The sequence below is a fragment of the Coenobita brevimanus genome, chromosome 47, assembly GCF_032717465.1.
Source record: "Coenobita brevimanus isolate Jiangsu-jjx chromosome 47, ASM3271746v2, whole genome shotgun sequence".
NCBI lineage: Eukaryota > Metazoa > Arthropoda > Malacostraca > Decapoda > Coenobitidae > Coenobita > Coenobita brevimanus.
In genome coordinates, this window is record NC_137000.1 from 31,502,696 (window position 1) to 31,522,746 (window position 20,051).

A 20,051-nucleotide genomic window follows, 5' to 3' on the forward strand; every position below is an offset into this window, starting at 1 on the left:
GCCATATGACGACTCACGACTTCATACTGGCAGTACTTCGACGATCTACGTCTATCTACGGCGACGTTCATCGACGTGTGTGTGTGTGTGTGTGTGTGTGTGTGTGTGTGTGTGTGTGTGTGTGTGTGTGTGTGTGTGTGTGTGTGTGTGTGTGTGTGTGTGTGTGTGTGTGTGTGTGTGTGTGTGTGTGTGTGTGTGTGTGTGTGTGTGTGTGTGTCGTTATATATCATCACAATCAAGGACATTAAAACTGTGAACATCCAGAGAAAGCATACGAAACGCAATGTTCAGAGGGGAATGCTAGCGTTTAATTGACGGTCTGCACTGTTGGAATGGTATGCCGGACCTAACCAGCCTGAGTGCCACGCTTTTAATGCCACCGGGGTCAAGGCTGCGACAAAAGCGAGCAGAACAGTCATGGTGGGGGGAGGAAGCTCGGTCGTCAGAGTTCTTTCGACAAGTACCACACTTCACCCACCCCATTACCACACTTCACCCCCCAACCCTGTGCTGGAGAGGGAAGCCTTTATGTGGTGGCACCGGTACAACCCGGCCGTGAGGCTGCCCGGTTGTACAAACGTCCATAAATACCTTCCCTATCTCCCATAAGGAGGATACTGGACTGCGGAAAGGCTACTTCAGCCTGAAGTCTACCGGGTTTACGTTTAGATGAGTCTGAGGTTTCAACTACTACTACTGCTACTGCTACTGTTACTACTACTAACTTCCCCGTCCCTCCCCTCCCAATCTGAAAGCTCCTCAATCCCTTTTCCTCCTCATTCCACCCCACCACCTCATCTTTCACTGTTTCCTCTTCTTTGAGCGACTAACAAAAGGTGTATCTTTGGTTCAGAAAGATGCTACTTTGACCAAGGTGACGCTTTTGACATGTTATTAAGCTTGGAACAGAACTCTCGCCCTGAGAGGGCTGGAAATAACTTACAATAACTCTTTCAGCACGGCGACGTCTGAAATCCAGCGGAACACGTGTCTGTATTGGGATAGTTTAGAAGTCGTAATAAAAAATCTGAGAAAGGTGTTGCGAGACATAGCCGAGGTGTACATGCATAGCAATTATCAGAACAAACAGCTCTGAAAATAGCAGCGTGAAACCCGCGGCAACGAGCGTTAGTAAGAACGTGAAGAAACTAAGGAAAGGCAATACATGTTCCCTTCGCGAAATTTACATAGAAATCATTTAATGTATTAACACAGGAATAAAGCAGAATAGACAGAAAGGATTTGATGTGTACGGAAGCAAAACTTGACCTGAAATATAATCAATCAGGTTTATATAATTACTGGATGAACAGTCAACGAAATAACGATCTTCCCAGTTCCGTCTGAAGGCCTCGAGAAGTACATGAAAGCCCTACCTCTACTGGTGCGTGTTATGGAGGGTTCGATTTTTCCGCTATGTATTCGTCAAGCTTAGGGAAGATATTTGCGTCTCTGTACAGATGCGACTGGAGGTTCTTCCATCATGTAATGCTACCAGCGCAGGCTGGTCATCTACCCGTTAATGATTTGGACTACTGCAACACAGCTTCTCGTCTCCGCAACTCAAACCAGGCACCACAGGACAGACTATATGTAGTTACTGATAAAACAGGAATTTGTACCGCTTCCCTTTCACTCGCACCACACTTACTGCCCACCCTACCACCCCATTCTGAATAAAACGAATATACTAAAAGGTAAATTAATGAACAACACCGTCCGCACTCCCTCTCCGCACAGCACCTCAACACTTGAAACTGAACGATGGATGTAAGAGCTCTTTTCAAAAATATATAATAACCATATTGCCCTTCACCCCATCCAATTAAACGCTTACTCCCCTCTTCACCCCAATATCCGACCCTAACACAATCCCGCCATGAATGCTGAAATGTACAAGTGCCTTCCCTTTCAAACTCTGCCTTTTACACAGTTCACCCGACCCAATTAGAAGAACAAATAAACAATAAAAATAAAACTTGCAACCTCCAATTTCCCGCCCCTTCACACATCCCCAACTCTTGAAAACTGGTATATGGAAATGTCTCCCCTTTAAAACTCACCATGCACTCCACCCCCCCCCAAAAAAAAAAAAAAAAAAAAATCATACTTTTATTTCCCTCTCCTTTCACCCACACCTACCTCCTCCCACCTCATCTGCCTCCCTCTAGCCGACCTCACCTCCATCTTCATCCCCATCCCTATGCCTCCATTCCCTTTCCTTTGCATCCTTTTCTCTCACTCTCCGCGTGCCTCACTCAATTTCCCCCTCCCGAGAGTCCCGACCTCTTTCCCTCCCCCCTTCCACCCTGCATCATCTCCCACCACTCACTTTCCCTCCACTACCTCAACCCCCTTCTCAATTCCCTCTCCATCATCACCTCCCTCCCCCTACCTCATCTCTCGATCTCTCTCCCCATCCCCACCTCCCTCTCCCTGTCTTCAACCCCATCACCAAACATCAACCCCCTTACCTCCCCCCCCTTACATCCAGCGAGGTCACAAAAGGCATTACCGGGCAACAAGGTCAACAAGCCTAGAGCAGTGTAATTTGCCGGTATGAAAGGACGGCTCACAAATGGACTAACGAGAGGAAATAGCAGGTCGTCGGCCGATCGTTCCCAACACCTAACTTAACCTAACCTAACCGAACGTGGGGGGAACTGGGGCTCGCTGGCAACACCTAGTACATTTCAACCACTTCATCCCGATTAGGTCACTATGGTCTCCACACTATGGGAGGGGGGACTGTTTTGTACTTGCTCAGTTTCTTCTTCCTCTGTTCTTTTAAACACCTTTCAGTTTGCTGCCATTCCTTCATTCCCTCACCAATTTACTTCATACACGATACAATTGTTCTCTGGTCTAATAATCGTAACTCCTGATACCTTCCTTTTTTAATAATCAGATCTTTCAAAGGGTTTTATGGGATCAGAGGTCGAACCATAAAAATGCACATATTTACTAAAATGAGTTGAACACGTATCCGTTGGAGTTGCTCGTATCCACTTTTACGATGAGGGGTGGGGACAATTACTTCTTTGGGTGCTGGAGATTTTCTCTGGAGACCATATTGCATTCCCTTGGGTATGCTGACAGTCTTTACTCTAAATTTATTCTTCTAGTATTTGCTTCTACCTACCATAAACAATTTTACTCAGCTTAGGGGAGACTTCTCATAGTGAATGTGGTAAAAGGAGAGGGTACAGGGGGGAGAGAAAGCGTAACGTCCGGCATGGGAGGTGAATGAACTCTGCACTATATCCTCCAGTAATTGATCTGTGGGGGTCAAAGTAAGCGGCTTGAGTGCTTAATGGCCAGTCCATTGATATCAAGGACTCGCTTGTCAGTGCCGAGTATTCAGTTAGGTTTTGAGTCTGTGTGAAAGTATCTTTATATAGGATAAATACTGCGTTCACAATCGCTGCTATTTTTGCTAATGTTAGTAATACTTCTGTTTTTACCAAACTCCTGGTAACGTAACTATAATGAAGATAATTAACAGCAGCAACAACAGCAACAACACCAACAACAGCAACAACAACAATGGTAATAAAATAATAATAATAATAATAATAATAATAATAATAATAATAATACCAACATAAACATACTGTAACTTACAGGATATGGTAACATCAACAATGCAGTTTAAACCGAAAATCAAATTAGCATTATCCAGATCACCGCAATATCCCAACACTTTTAAAACCGCACTTGCAATGGTGGTGATGGTGGTGATGTTAATAATCGTAAAAACCTTAATGGCTACGAATTTTTGGCAGCGATGATTGATAACTGAGCCTGAAAAAAGATACAGACTAGTAAATCCATCTCGCCAACATTACCTGTCAGCAATCAATCATCTTCCATCGTAAAAAGCATCACCTCTTCACCCTTTTGCTTTTCCATCATTTTGTTATTTTATCTTCTTTGTTCTCTCTCTCTCTTACTCTGATTCGTCTTCGTCATTTCCTTCCTTTTCTCTTCCCTCTTTCCTTACACTCACCATAAATTTCCATCCTTCTTGTCTGTTTCCTTTCTTTTTTCCCCTCTTCTCTCCCTCTTTCCCTACGCTCTCCTTAAATTCTCTCCCTGTCTGCCCTTCGTTTCCTTTTCACCCTTTTGTCTCTCGTCCTTCCTCACCCTTTCCCTTTAACTTCTCTCCCTACTTGCTATTCGTTCCACATTCCCTCCCTCGCTCGACCGTGTTTTCTACTCCACTCTCACTTCACCACCTTTCCTCCCCTTCCCTCTTCCAATGCAGGGGCACATCCATTGTAATTCAGTTATTCATCTATTTATTTATTTACTCATTTTTTTATCTTTCTGTTTATTTTCACCTCCAACCTCCTCCCATTCTTCTCAACGGACATAGCATACAAATGATAGCTCGCTATTTACATTGGACATACTCAAAATATTAGTAATTTTTTTTCCCTGAGGTGGTTCCTGCAAAAAATGTAATTCTGCATTTCTCATATTTCTAATATTATTCTTTTACCCCCTTCCGTTTCATCCCTCTCAGCACCGTGGGTCAAGCATATTTAACAGGCAGAACCCCCCCTCCTCCTTTCGTACAATTCTGGATACGCCCAAACAACAAAATATATATATATATATATATATATATATATATATATATATATATATATATATATGGAAGTATAACACCGCCAACTTAGCTGATCCAACCAACCGTGAAGAGATGTAACCCAACCATGCTGACACCGATATTTACCGCCATGTCATGGATATCCTCAGGGCATGGAGGGCTCATGGAAATGGTAAGGGTGATATTCTTTCGTGCATATTCTTTCCTACCCCATAACCTCTACCCAACTCACCTGCACCTCGAGGGCGTGGTAGGCACATATGAGCCCCAGCAGGATGACCGTCGACACACTGATCAGGGTCTTTAGGGCGTGAGAGGCGGAGGAGTCCTGTGCGGGAAGAAAAATTTACAGTTAGAAGCCATCGCACACATTTATTACTCACACACACACACACACACACACACACACACACACACACACACACACACACACACACACACAAAGAAAAACATACATAACATTAAAAACACTAAAAAACTTACATGTGCTAAACAGATCTTATGCAGGTGGTTAATATACATATCAGGAAGAACTTTGGAGAAAAAAAAAAAAAACAGCAAATATATACTGTGGTAAAGTTTAAGGAAAAGACACTTGGAGAAAGTCACCTAAGCCGTCTTCTCTCGCATCGTAAACTGGGCGGGGATTTAGCGTGGAATCCTACAATCTCGAAGTGAATGGACTACTCACCCAGCCACTGTAAGCCAGTTTTGCTTAGGAATAGATCTACGCTGACAGCCGATTACAGCTTAAATGAAGGGTGGGGTGAGGAGGAAGAGGTTGGCATATATATATGATATGATATTAAGTCCCACTCTACAGTGACGTTTAATCTCTTTCATTCTAGGTACTGAACAAAACATTATGCAGCACAGAGGAAATTTCAAACTGTGAGGAGGTCAGACCTATCTCCATTCAATCTTTTTGGTTCAAGAGATGCTGTTTAAGTTGACAATACTGAAGGCAGAGGGAACCAATTCCAAAATGCATTCTCAGGTTGTGGGGTTAAGCTGAATTTGCAACTAAAATTTTCTGCTCTTTCACACCTCGTTCCCTGCAGACCGCCACAGGTGTCAGGCAACAGGTGATGGACAGACTCCAGAGAAACACCAACGGGGATGGGGAAGAGTGTAGGTGTGAAGGTGTAATGGGCTGCATTATGTCTGATATGTTAAAGTTTATTTCTACTAACTCCAGACGATTTTTTAAAACAGGAATTGCCTATTTGTTTTAAAGGGTTAATGAATGCTAAATATAACTCTCCCATTTCATAAGGTTTCTCTCTGACTGCATTATATTGTCTATAGATGGCGACAAGAGGTGACTTCCTTTGATTAATGTAAGTGCTAAAAAGAAGAGAGGACAAAACGGAAGAACTTCGAGTACAGGGAAAGAAAGGATAGGAGAAAAAGATGAATGATTAGAGAAACCATGGGAACGAAAAAAGAAGTTTGAAAAAAGAAAGACTGATCGCAAAAAGCTGGTAATATGGTTATGATGAAAAGGAGATGGAAAATGAAAATGGGGAGACTAAAAAGAGGGGAAAAGACTCAAGGTGAATGAATGATGTAAAAATTAGTACTATTTCTTAAGCACACCTAAAACCTTACACACACACACACACACACACACACACACACACACACACACACACACACACACACGCACACACACACACACACACGCACACACACACACACGAAGCTGAGACTATATATTTTCAGTGGCTGAAGTTTTTTTTTTTTAGTGTGTGTGTGTGTGTGTGTGTGTGTGTGTGTGTGTGTGTGTGTGTGTGTGTGTGTGTGTGTGTGTGTGTGTGTGTGTGTGTGTGTGTGTGTGTGTGTGTAATGAACCTTGTATCTTAAAAAGTAATTTACAACACAGAATTACTCCTACACGAAAGAAACTTTACCGTTTAATCTTGTAAACGCAAGAGTATTACTTCTTTGGCTCCGTTCCGTTCTTGTCATCCTGCAGTGTGAAGTAGATGGTGATATATGAACTCCTATTATCACTCTATCTATTGCCAGACGCCTAAAATCACGCAGACTCTAATTAGGCTATTTCTCTGCCTACCACGCATTTCTTTCTTCAACATGTTTTTTTTCTCTTCCTTTCCCCTCTCAACCAGTTTTTCACTCCATTTCTTTCCTTTCCTCAGAATAAACGGTCTATGCATAGGGCAATACTCTGATTTTGCTCTTGCTGTCTACATGTGGTTTTACAAGGGTTAGGAGAGACTTGAACTGAAGGGCTTAGGAAGGTATAGGCTTAGGTAAGTATAGTCTTATCCCCTTCACTCTCAGGTTGCTCCCTCAACGTGGATAAAACCGCCTAGTAATATCAAGAATAAAATAAAAAGAACGTCGACGAACTGAAGAGATCGTCATATCAAAGTCCTCGCGTTGTGAGGTATGCCACTTCTACACCTGTGATTAGTAGTTCATTTACACCGCCTAGAAAACGTGTCAAACCTAATGACACCTTTATCTTTCATTCCCTTTCAGTTCCTTCCTCTTCGCCCTTTTTCTCTTCCCTTTCTCGTCCTCTTGCTTCTCTTTCTCTGCTTCCAATTTTTCTTCGTTTTTTACTTAGTATTTCCTCATCTCCTCCTGGCTCATTTTCGTTCTCCTCCTCCTTTTCTTTTTCTTCCTTTTTTTTTTAACCCCTTCTTCCTCTTATTCCTCTGCCTCCTCTTCCTCTACTTTTATTTCTTCTTCCATCTTCTCCTCCTCCTCCTGGCACTTATCATCATCATCATCATCATCATCATTTTCATCATCATCCTTCGTTTTCCCTTTTCTTCTTTCTTTTAATCCCCTACTCCTCTTCTTCCTCCGCCTCCTCTTCCTCTCCCTCTTCTTCCTCTTCTATTTTCACTTCCTCCTCCTCTTCCTACTCGCCATCACTCGGAGCAAGTCACCAGCCGGGCAGAAATGGGCCTTAACTTGCGCTAACTGGGTTATGTGCAAGGTAACGACTGCCTCCACACCTCCACCTCCACCTCCACCACAACTCCACATCCTACCATACCTCCACCACACCACCATGCCTCCAACCACCACCACACCACACTCCACAATATCCCTACACTCCACACCACCACATTACCATGCCTCCACCTCCACCAAGCCTCCACCTCCACTATACTTCCATTTCCACCAACACCACAGTCCAACATACCACCACCACACCTCCATCTACCACCACACCTCAAGACTCTAACTTTTTCTGCCACCACAACTGACGATAGCAAAGGCCTGTGTGATAATATTTCTTTAACGACCACCAGACGATTTTATTCTACTTACGAGAGGAGGGGTTGGGCAAAGCCTTCATTAACCCTTTCACTACGAGAGAGATCACACTGGCTAAGGAAAATCGTCCGGTGAGCATAAGAATGAAATTATAGTGTCAGAGAGAGAGAGAGAGAGAGAGAGAGAGAGAGAGAGAGAGAAATTGCCAGATCAACCTCTTGTATTACCGCCATTACGAACCTCACCTACACAGCCCTTAACCCCTTCACTACCTGGACGCCATTTCATCCGCTTCCTATTGCTTCCTGGAGATTTTTCGAACTACAGAGGTTAGATACAGCCTTCAAAATCCCCTCGGCTTGTTGAGGTTATTCCAAAGATGAGTAAAATCGTCTGGGATAAGAAGTTAAAATAAGCCAAAAAATCGAAGTGGATACAGACTACACAAGAACAAGAACACAGGCTCTCTAAGTATGAAGTAATTGAACCGCCTTACTAGGTTCTGGTTAACTGAATGAAAGGGGAAAGGGTTTAAACTTGGATAAGGACACACACACACACACACACACACACACACACACACACACACACACACACACACACACATACAAACACTTAGGCACTTACGAACTCAGTCACGCACACAATACGTTGTTCCCCTGACAAGGTTAAAGAGAAACTAACAGAGATCAATAAGAAAGGAGAAAAGGAAGAAAATTACAGCAAGAGAAAGACTTAGTGAACAAAAACAAGTGAACTACCAGCAGAGTTAACCCTCTCATGGTCAAGAAAACTCAAGTATTCATAATTCTAGCACACACCAAACGATTTTATTCGGCAGGAAGTGAGTCACAGGTGCCTGGGTAAAGATACTGTCACCATTATCCCTTTCAAGGCCAAGGCAATTCCTGTATTCTTTTCCTGCTTACACCAGGCGATTTTACCTAAGAGAGTGAATCATAGGAGACTGTAAAAAAAAAAAAACCTTCCGTCAACATTAACCTTTCATGGCCGTAGAGTACTAAAAATAAAGGAAAAAAAGGAAGGAAATAGCAGAAACAAGAATAATAAAACGAAATAAAAGAAATGTCAGCAGAAGTTAATGAAAGAGAATCCCGGAGGATAAGACTGAAGAAAAGGAAAATAATTAACAGTGAAATAATGAGGCCGAAACGAGAAGCTGAAGTGAGCATCAAAGGTGAGGGTGGCTCAGATTCCCTCCTTACCACTTCTCACCTCCCTCCCCAAACTCAATCCCTCTCCCTCTCTACTACCTCATTTCTCCGTCCTTCTTCTCCCCTCTCCTACCTCCCTCCCTATCCTCTCCCTCTTTCCCCTCTCCGTTTTCCCTCTTCCCTCTTTCCTCTCCTCCTCTCCTCTCCTCTCTCCTCTCCTCCCCTTACGCATTTTCCATCGCCCAAAAAGTCCCTGTATCTTTCTGTCCTCCCTCCCCTGCCCTTCCATCCTCAATCCCTCTTCTCCCATCTACCATCCTTGCCCTGTCATTCTACTCCCTTCAACCTCTGTCTCCTCCCGCCATCTCTTCGTCCTCTTCCCCTATCCTTCTCTGACGTTTCTCCTCTATTCCTTCTACCCCTACCATTCTATCTGAGAGAGAGAGAGAGAGAGAGAGAGAGAGAGAGAGGGGAAACAGCCCCCCTGAAACACTGATCCACTCAAACTTGGCCGGGATAAATAAGACTTTAATTAGATAGCGGCACCGTGGCTGAGTGGTAATTACTCGGCCACGCTCCAAACTTTAGGCGTAGGAGTGGAAACCTGGGGGGTAGGGTCAAGGGGGCAGGGGGTTGGGGGGCAAGGGGGGTCGAGGGGGCAAAGGGAAGAGGCGTACTTGTGTGATGGTGAGTTGGGGATTGTTATTAAACCCTTCAATATGAGGAAGACTTTTTTTCTTTAATGACACCCAGAAAATTTTGTTCAGTTTGGCCTTTCCGAACACTAGGGATTAGGTACAGCCTTCATTAACCCCTTCAACACGAGTATCCCACCTAAAGGTAAATAAATCGTTTTGAGGCAGCAGGAATAAACTTAGACAATCGTAATGACGTGGCTAAGTTGTTTGGGGAAGGCTTGAGTGGGGAATATTTGTTTGGAAGGGACTGAGGGAAAGATTAATGTGGTAGGGAAAGGGTGTAAGGGTAGGGGGGTGGGGTGTACTGTGGTGGTGGGGTGTACTGTGGTGGTGGTGTTAGGGATGGTTATATATAGGGTGATGCGGCGGAGAGTTTGTGTGAAAGGGGAGGGCGGGGTTGGAAGATGGAATGTATGGAAGTTTAATGGGCAACACTGGTGCGGGGAAACTATGATGGTGATAAACTGTGTGGCATATGGGAGCTGAGGAGGCTGTGAATAGAGCATAGGGTGATGATGGTGATGGTTATGACTGGAATATAGACTGATGTTACTTCCAGATTGTGGGTAATGGTCGTTTGGCTGGTAATTTAAAGCTGCCTCTCTACTAAGCTGAATGAAAAGTCTCGTGGGTACAGCAATAATTCAGATTTCCTAAGTCCTGAAACGAGTACAGATGACTTTGCTGTATAAAATGAGCTGCTGGCTGCAAGAAAATACTTATGAATTTTGAAAAGTACACTAGATCCGCGGTGGGTGTGATTACGGAAGAGCTGAAGAAGAAGGAACAGATTTAAGCCTACAAACTGCACGAGGTCCATCACGGCAGACAATCAGTTTCTGCTGCGTCTTAATCTTCACCCACAACACGACTCACAGCAATCGGTTTACATCCAGATTCCTGTATAACTAGATGAACGAGGAAAACCCGAAAAAAAAAAAAAACTTCGGACAACTGGCATGGTGGGGAGACAGGAAAAAAAATGGGGAAAAAATATGTAGGGTTGTTGAATGGAAGAGATTTTAAGGGCGGTGGGGAATTTGATGCGGGGGATGTGTAAACAAGAATGATGGTGGGGAAAGTGTGAAGTGTAGGGAAAGAGGGAAGGGGGTGCAGAACTGAGGACATAAAATGGAAAATGGGAATGCAAACGAGAAGAGGTCTCTGAGGATGGTGAGGAAGGAGAGAGAGAGAGACCTTAAAACGAAGAAATGTGACAGACTGTAGAAAAAGAGGGGTTATTATTATTATTATTTACTTTACCTTGCAGCGCTGAGGAAACAAAATAAAGCTGAAGCCTTTAGTAACCAAAAATAAAGTGACAAAACAATCGATGCCTTACACGGAATGGCTTAGATGTGCTTCCATAAACAGTGGTTAAGATACACCAAAGTTAAAGGCTCAATAAAGAATGATTTAGATATTGCAAAGGGCTCTACACAGAATGGTTATGATGTGGCCTTATAAAGACTTATAGATTAATCATAATAAAAGACCCTATAAAAATGGTCGATGTGACACTATACAGTATTATTTAGATACGTCACAGCAAAACGCCCTAAATTTGTTTATGATATGACCTTAAAGGAATGACTTAGATATGTCGTAGTAACAAACCCTATAAAGAATGGCTCAGATGTACCCCTATACAGACTAATTCAGATAATGCCATAGTAAGAGGCCCTAAAATTGTAGAGATACGTCCCTAGTAAGAACACTTACACATGCCTCTATGAAGAATGAATCAGATGTACCCCTAAAAATGAGTGAGTTGGAAATGCTCCTAAAAAGATTGACTTAAATGAGGCCCTATGAAGAAAAGCTTTGATGTGTTATAAAGAATGGGTTAGTTATGTCCTTATACAGAAAGATTCTAAAAAATTGTGGTAGGTGGGGGCGCTCAACATCCACTCACTCGATGTAGTGCTCCTGTCGGGTGTCTGTCCTTTCATCCCTTCCATCCTTCATTCCTTCCATCCTCTTCTGTCTTCCTTTCCTTCATTCTTGCTTAGTCCTTCTGCCTACGGGTAACTTTACACTCCCTCTTCTGTCTTTCTTTCCTTCATTCTTTCCTCTTCCTTCTGCCTGTGGGTGACTCTACACTGAGTGCAAAGCCAAATGGTTTCCTGTACACCAGGAAACCATTTACTACGCTGGGTGGTAATCATATAACCAAATTTTGGCGCCTGGTGGTTAGGTGGGTAATTATTGTGCTCCAATCGGATTGACCCGGTGAAGGTTTATATCCAAGGGATGGTTGGGGTTGATTGCTCATGTAATGCCACTCAGGGATGAGTGAGGCTGGTCACTCATCTTAAATGTCGGGACCAACTTGCCTAGCCCCGGGCTCCTACGCTCCTCATGGGGCAATGTAGGATTGGATGATGGATGGATGGATGGATGCATTAAAAAAATCGTGGGCCCGTATAAACAATGGCTATAATATTCCACTGTACAATACCACAAAAAATGGATTAAATGTGCCTCTATGAAAAACAATATATACACCTGAGAAAATCCCCACACAAACTAAAAATACCACCACAGACCATGGATAGATTACTGAGAGAGAGAGAGAGAGAGAGAGAGAGAGAGAGAGAGAGAGAGAGAGAGACTAATGGAGGCAGCAAGTCCGTGGAAACAATGGATGGCTACAGAAACATTTACATACTCCGTCCATCTGTTACCTGACTCCACGAGCGCAGGTATCCACTCAGACGGGGCTGCGACAACGAGGAAGTGCATAGCTTGCCTGACTTCACATAGCGTCGCTGGGCCCTCTCTCTCTCTCTCTCTCTCTCCTATCCATTATTTTACACTTATGCAATCAAAGCAAAAGTTATTCTGTTGGCATTAAGAGGGTACCACCTTCTAGGAACCGGGAAGTCTGCATGATCTGTGTAATTTTCTGTTTCTATCTGTCTGTCTGTCTCTTTCCCCCCCCCTCTCTCTCTCTCTCTCTCTCTCTCTCAGAAAATATCACAACACATTTTCCAAAGTAAACATAAGCCGACTCTCCCCGGTGTGTCCTACGGCCATATTCTCGTGTGCTTACGAGGCTCCCCACGAACCCTCCTATTCCTTGTCAATTTCTACGTATGTCATATTTATAAACTCTTGCCTCTTGTATAATAAACTATGTACACATGACTAAGATGCAGGTAGAAGATAATAGTGAATAATAACCCACTGAATTCGGTGATACGTTCTGCTGAGCTATTATATTCCTCACTATTATTATTGTTATTATAATTATTACTATTATTATTGTTATTTCTATAATCATATTATTATTATTATTATTATTATTATTATTATTATTTACTTTTGCTACAACCAGACTATTTGGCAGAAACTTGGGGAGAACTTTTGGCGAAACGGTAAGTGAATGTTATACCTATTTCCCGTAATGTGAAAAGACTCTCCAAAGCTAAAGAAAACAAGTTTTAAAATTATTATTATGTCAATGAACTGAAGGCGTTAATGATGACTTTCATATCCGTTAACTAAAAAAGTTGTCTCCTAGGCTGGACAATATGAACGTTAGTCAATAGCAAGAGTATATATAAAAAAAAAAATAGGTTTAAAGTGATGGGGTTTATATGTAACGCGAAAACTATACCGTTAACGGCGAGGTACCAGCCTACCTGCTAAGATATGCCCACGAAAATACGCACTCTTCTACCTCCTCCTTATTTCCGGTGACATGAGGGAAGTGAGAGAAAGGAGAGCTACTGACTTCACTGCACACTGACTTCTCTTCCCTCCATCCCTCGGCCTCCTCCAGATGTGGCTGTGGGCGCCTTCGTCGTACACTCTATTAAATTCTCCGAAAACTTCTCCTTATGGGGATCATGGGAGAAAGGAAATATCTACTGCATACAGCCAACATCGGAGAGAACACAACATTCTCTTCATATTAGCAAGTCTTCATTCCATCCGTCCTTCCGTGCAGATGTGGCTGTGGGCGTCCTTTACAATGAAGCCTCCTTCCCCTCCACCCTCCTTATCTCCGGTAACTGGGTGGAGATATGGGAATGCAGGAACTACTAAAGTCCTCCGTACCTCATCTTCCAGTAGAAGTGGGTGTCGCGCCTTCTTGATGCAGCCTCTTTCCTTCCTTCCATTTCCCTCCACTGCACACCCACTCAGCAAACGGGAGGGGGGGAAAAGGCCCTCACCATCCCGAGACATGACCACACACGCCCCGAGTTGGCAAATGTGCGTGACGACCCATCCATCCGGCCTGGGGTATGGGAGGAGGCGAGGCAGTGTTTGTTTGTGTTGTGCTTATGTCGTGTTTACGTACATATTGTGTTTACGTTCCTCTCTTATGTGTTGTATACGAGGTTTATGTTCTTTGATGGATGTACAAAGGAAGGAAGGGAAACTGAAGACGTTATATTCTTTCTTCCTTCTCTCTTGCTTTCTTTCTACTCTTCTCTTCTCTCCCATCTTCTCCTTTTCCCTCTTGTATCGTGTATTTATGGTGACTTGGAAGAAGTACGAAAGAAGGAAAATAACTGGAAGGGGTTTAAATTTTTTCTTCCTTCTCTTTACTTGCTCTTTTTCTACCCTTTCCTTTTTTCTCCTCTCCTCTCCTCTTCCTTTCTTCTATGCCGTGTGTGTTTATGTTAGTTTTGACGCACCAAGGATGGAGGAGTAATTGAGAAAAACTACGAGTATATCTCCTCTCAGATCTCTCTCTCTCTCCACCTAGGTGATCTTTCAGCTCGGGGCTGTTCCATGCCAGGGAGAGAATTCGGTTCGTCTGAGTGGAATTTATGGGAGGGGGTATTCAAGGGGAAGGGATGGACTCAGGCGATCCGGGGGAGGGAGGTGATGAGAGAGAAAATGGGACAGAGGAGAATAGGAGGCGGGAGCAGGGGGAGTGAGGGTGGACTGGAAGAGAGTGAAGGGGTGGGGAAGGGTTGATGGGATAGGGGAGTGAAGAAAAGAAAGGAATGGGAGTAGGGAGGTGTGATGACGGTGAGGGAGTGGGAGATGGTGCGGGAGTCGGATAGAGTGATTGGGCGAGGGAAACGAAAGGGTGGGGGAGATTAAGAGGGTGGGGGACATTGAGGGAGTGGGGAAGACAGCGGAGATGGGGGAGACTGAAAGTGAGTGGGGGCACTGAAGCGGTAGGAGAGAAATAAAGTGGAAGAGTGAGGGGTAAAGGGAAGGTACTGGGAGGTGAATGTAGGTCAGGGAAGGGTCAGGAGGGCAGTGGGTCAAACTCTTGGCTGTCGGAGGAACGGGACAGAAAAGCCAATACACAAGGAACGATAAATAGTACCGGTAAAACTCTCTGGGCAATCCAGCAGGGTTCTCTTAAGCGAAATTGTCTGAGGTAGCAAAAAGGACATTAAAGATCACCGTATTGAAGGTTTTGCATAACGAAAGAAGAAGACGGTAGAGATTAATGTCTACTGACTGCACAAGGGTCCTTAAGGTAAACAATAAATGCTTTCTATGTCCCAGACTTCACTTAGAATATGACCTCCAGTAGTCACGTATCACATCAACGTTCCTAACTGTACTGGTGAGTGAACATGAACAAACAGGAAACCAACCTATGTCAAAGAATCTGATCGCCTAGAAAATCGAACTCGCGTTCTTCCATTTGCGAGCTGGAAGTGCTTACCAATGCACCATCGGCTACACTCGTCAGTCACAGTGAGACAATGAATTAAAGGTATTAGTATATAAATATCTGAGAGCAAAGAAGGCAATGGCAAGGTTTGTAATTTATGCAAAAGACCAACAAATGCAGCAGGTATTGACTGACTAAACTTTCTTTGAACTCTCTCAGCACGAGGACGTACTTTATATTTCATTCTTGCTACTACGAGACGATTTCACGTACCTTACAATGACACCTTACTAGTGAACGGGTTAATGAAGGTTATATCCAACAATTATTCCAGTTCTAAAAGTCTCTCTGAAGCTAAATATAATAGTTTGTAGATAGCAAGGAAAAAACAAAAAAGATATTGTAGTGAAAGGGATAATGGGTCTTATTGTATGTGTATAGTGAAATAATGAAGTAGGTTTTGCAATGGTTTTTGATAATTACAAGACGGAGTACGGGCACATGAAGCAATATATTTACAATATATCCACTCTGTCTATCTACCTACTCTGTCTATCTACCCATCTCTACTTCTCTCGATCCCATGGACAGTAACAAGCCCCAAAATGAAATATTTCTCTATCATGACTTTCTTCCTCCTTCCCCCCTCTCTCTCTCTCTCTCTCTCTCTCTCTCTCTCATGTAACCAGCAACCACCCCTAAAAAACTCTTCTCCCTGTATCGTGGCGGTGGGTGGCTATATCCTCTATTTTTTGCCCCTCTGAATTAATGGGGCGTATCCAATGGCCGGCCGCAGTACTGTGCCCGGAGACAAATGGAGGCACACACAAACTTACTCTTAATTTACCGGAGTGGAAAAGGCCAGGGGAGGTGGGATAAAGCGGAGTTGTGGGGGAGTGGAGGTGGATTTGGAGGACTAAGAGACATAATGGAGGGAGTACAGGAATATTTTTTGGGGCATGGAGGCACACACAAACTTACTCTTAATTTACCGGAGTGGAGTAGGCCTGTGGAAGGGAGATAAAGCGGAGCTGTTGGGGAGTGGAGGTGGTTGGAGGGAGTGGAGGTGGATTTTGAGGAAGAGGAAGCATTTTGGGGAGTACATGGAGATTTGGGGACTGGATACATTCGCAATCTAGCTCCTAATTTAACAAAGTGGAGTAGTCTTTGGGAAGGAGTGAAAGTGGAGGCTTGGGGGAAGTGGAGGTGGTTTTGGAGGGGAAAGGAGGCATTTTGGGAAGAGTAAAATGAGGATTTTTTGGGGGGAAGAGAAATGGAGTCACACACAAACTTACTCTTAATTTAATATCGGTTGATGTGGAGCGAAAGAGGATGATTGGAGGGAGATGGAGGTAGTTTGGACGGAGACAAGGGTTTTTCTGGGGGGGAAGGAGAGGAGTATTGAGAGATTTTTGGGAAAAATGAAGGCACACAAAGATTTACTCTAAATTTTCGAAAGTGGAGTAGGTTCTGGGGTAAGGGGAGGTCATGAGGGTGTTCAGGTGGAGTGAAGGAGGTATTTCTGGAAGTAGTGTGTGTGTGTGTGTGTGTGTGTGTGTGTGTGTGTGTGTGTGTGTGTGTGTGTGTGTGTGTGTGTGTGTGTGTGTGTGTGTGTGTGTGTGTGTGTGTGTGTGTGTGTGTGTGTGTGTGTGTGTGTGTGTGTGTGTGTGTGTGTGTGTGTGTGTGTGAGAGAGAGAGAGAGAGAGAGAGAGAGAGAGAGAGAGAGAGAGAGAGAGAGAGAGAGAGAGAGAGAGAGAGAGAGAGAGAGAGAGAGGACAGAACAAACATTAGCTTGACAAACTTACATGGGGTGACAAACGCCCACAGCCACACTAATATAAGAATGTGTGTGTGTGTGTGTGTGTGTGTGTGTGTGTGTGTGTGTGTGTGTGTGTGTGTGTGTGTGTGTGTGTGTGTTCAAATAATAAATATTATGGTGTCTAATTTAATTTACGATTACCTGTTTTCCTACATCCTTTGAATAATACACGAATATATGTTTTCCCCCCCCACTAAAGAACAGATACTGGAAGGGTGGTTCAAATAAAGTTGTTAAGATTTTTGGTAAGGTGCCAGAAGGAGCGGCAAGAATGTGTGTATATGGATGTGTATATGCCTGTGTCTGCATTATTTTTGAACATGTGTTACAGGGACGTGCGTTTGTTATTTCTATTAACCTTAGTGTCATGTCCACGATGGGGAGATCTAAGATGTCTTGGAGTGAAGAGATTTAACAACCCCAATTAGTTTTTCTACCACAGACAAAGGCGCAGAGGATACATGAGTATTTATCCACCTGTGTTACATGTGTAGGACGGCATGGGGTTTTGTGACGGCTTGGAGTGAATACGTTGACTGTCTTAATACACTTCCATGTATCAGTAAAAGTAGGACTACTGAGTACATATCAGTCTATGTTGTATGTGGTGGGTGGTTATGGTACGTGGTTGTCACACGAGTGGCAAGGGGGATGAGGGGCTATCATAAAATGTGACTGGCGATAGTGGTAGTGGTGGTATGTGGGTTGTCACAAGGTGGGGGGGGGCTATCAGAAGCTGTCAGTGAGGGTAGTGGTGGTGCCAAGTGCGGTGCGCGAGATGCTTGTGTGTTATTCTCAAGGGCCTGTAAGTAAGGTTGGCTACACTACACCCAGCAGCCAATAGGGGTGATACTGTCATCTGAGCTGGAGACTCTTCCTCTAGGGTTCGGTGATGACTGTCAGACGACTGCAATCGATTTAGGGGAGACGTTTCGAACTGAAGGGTGTATATATATATATATACATATATATATATATATATATATATATATATATATATATATATATATATATATATATGTATATATATATATATATATATATATATATATAAATAATCATCTGATGCAGCAAAATTACGCCGAAATTTGCATTCCTGGGATGGAAGGATCAATACTAGGTGATATAATGGGTCACTTAATAAGAGTCTTCCATCAGAAAGTACGCATCATGCCCATTGCCAAGTCATTAGAACGTGCACAGTCGAAAGAGTACTCGACGTACCTACCCTAAAATCACCATCAGTATCTCTCTGTAACCACCAGTGATGCGTCAGAAGTTGCTATGGACAATGCCACAAGTCTGCCAGTCTCCGTGTCAAATCATCAGAACGTGCTAAGCCGACTGAGTACTCGAAATCCCTACACTGACATCAAACTATTGGTGATGAGCAGGTAGTTTTCCGGCCAAGTCTACAGACCTGGCACTTTCCCTTCTTCCAGGCTGATCACTATTCCGGCAACGCACTCGGGAAGAAGGGAAGATCTCCAGTCTTCTCTGCCACCTGAATGAAGCCATCTGTCGGTAGGGGCGAGGAAGGACGGAACTTGTGTAATTTGACGTCAAGGTTGATGGGGGGTTGATTGCCGTGGGTCTAGGTTTCTTTTACGTTTGTTTGGGAGATTTTTCCAGAAAGAGGGGCAAGTAACCAGCTCGACAGAGGGAGGCTTTCTAAATACTGCACAACACAGAGAAATGTACTGATAAAAATAACAGCTGACATAAATGTACAACAGTGTCAAGGATTCACGGATACACTGGGGGCATATGTTACTGATCTATAGGACGCCTACACACAATGCGCCCACACACACAATGGTCCTACACACACTGCGCCTACACACACTGTCGAGATAAACACTACCATGTTGCACACTCACAAGCCAAACATACAACTCAACAAATTACCACACCATACACCGCCACACCATACTACCACAACTCACACTACACTGCTCAAGCTACCAAATCACACACTATCACAGTACCCATTACCAAACCACTTACAATGCCGCAACTCAAATGGCCACATCTTAAACTAACACACAGTACACTCCTAATCACACAGTATGACCCCACACATTACCACAACACAATCTCTCACACCACATATTACCATATACACGCTGCCATACCATACAAACATTTCCATTCTTCACAACATTGAGATAACTTGTGTAGTACAAAAATTTCTACCTTAAAAAAAAAAAAAAAAAAGGCGACAGTGTTTCTTTTAATCCCCTTAGTCCGAGGAAGTAAATATCGCATCATTCTTGCTACCATGAAACAATAATATTCATCACTGAGACTTTTCAAACTGGATATGTTAATAATCCTCAATAACCCTTATGCTACTTGAGGGTTTTCTTACAGTGAATAAAACTGTATGGACATGGCAAAAATAAATTGACTACAGTAATAATAATGTCCGGGAAGTTGAGAGCATGCCCCTGAATTTATCACGGTGGATCAGTCAAGGAACCGTATATTTACTGACACTTATGCCTTATTAGGTTACACAGTGGGTGACCAGCCCTAGGGAACAGGGGTCGTGTGTGTGTGTGTGTGTGTGTGTGTGTGTGTGTGTGTGTGTGTGTGTGTGTGTGTGTGTGTGTGTGTGTGTGTGTGTGTGTGTGTGTGTGTGTGTGTGTGTGTGTGTGCGCGTGCACGAGCGCGCGCCTCTAAGATAAACCCGTGTCTGTATCGGGGAAGCGTCACGTCATCAGAGGAACGATGGATGTGCCTTATTTCCTCCTTGTCTAGACAACCCCTTCCCCCCAATATCCCCCACCCCTCTCAAGTCCTCCCCCGCCTTCTCCTCCACCGATTAATCCTTCTTCCTAACACTCCCGACTCTCTCTCACTCCCCATAAATGCCTTTTCTCCTATCGCC

At 43.7% G+C, this 20,051-nt stretch overlaps 1 protein-coding gene across 2 annotated transcripts in view; it reads right to left on the bottom strand.

The window, feature by feature from the left end:
- Nucleotides 1-20,051, bottom strand: part of LOC145399074 (small conductance calcium-activated potassium channel protein-like) — a 610,512-nt gene that overhangs the window by 41,300 nt on the left and 549,161 nt on the right. For both annotated transcript variants that reach the window (XM_080271828.1, XM_080271829.1), the window contains exon 3: nucleotides 4,848-4,943. In XM_080271828.1, the coding sequence (XP_080127954.1) occupies nucleotides 4,848-4,943 (96 nt within the window). The remainder of the gene's footprint in view (nucleotides 1-4,847; nucleotides 4,944-20,051) is intronic.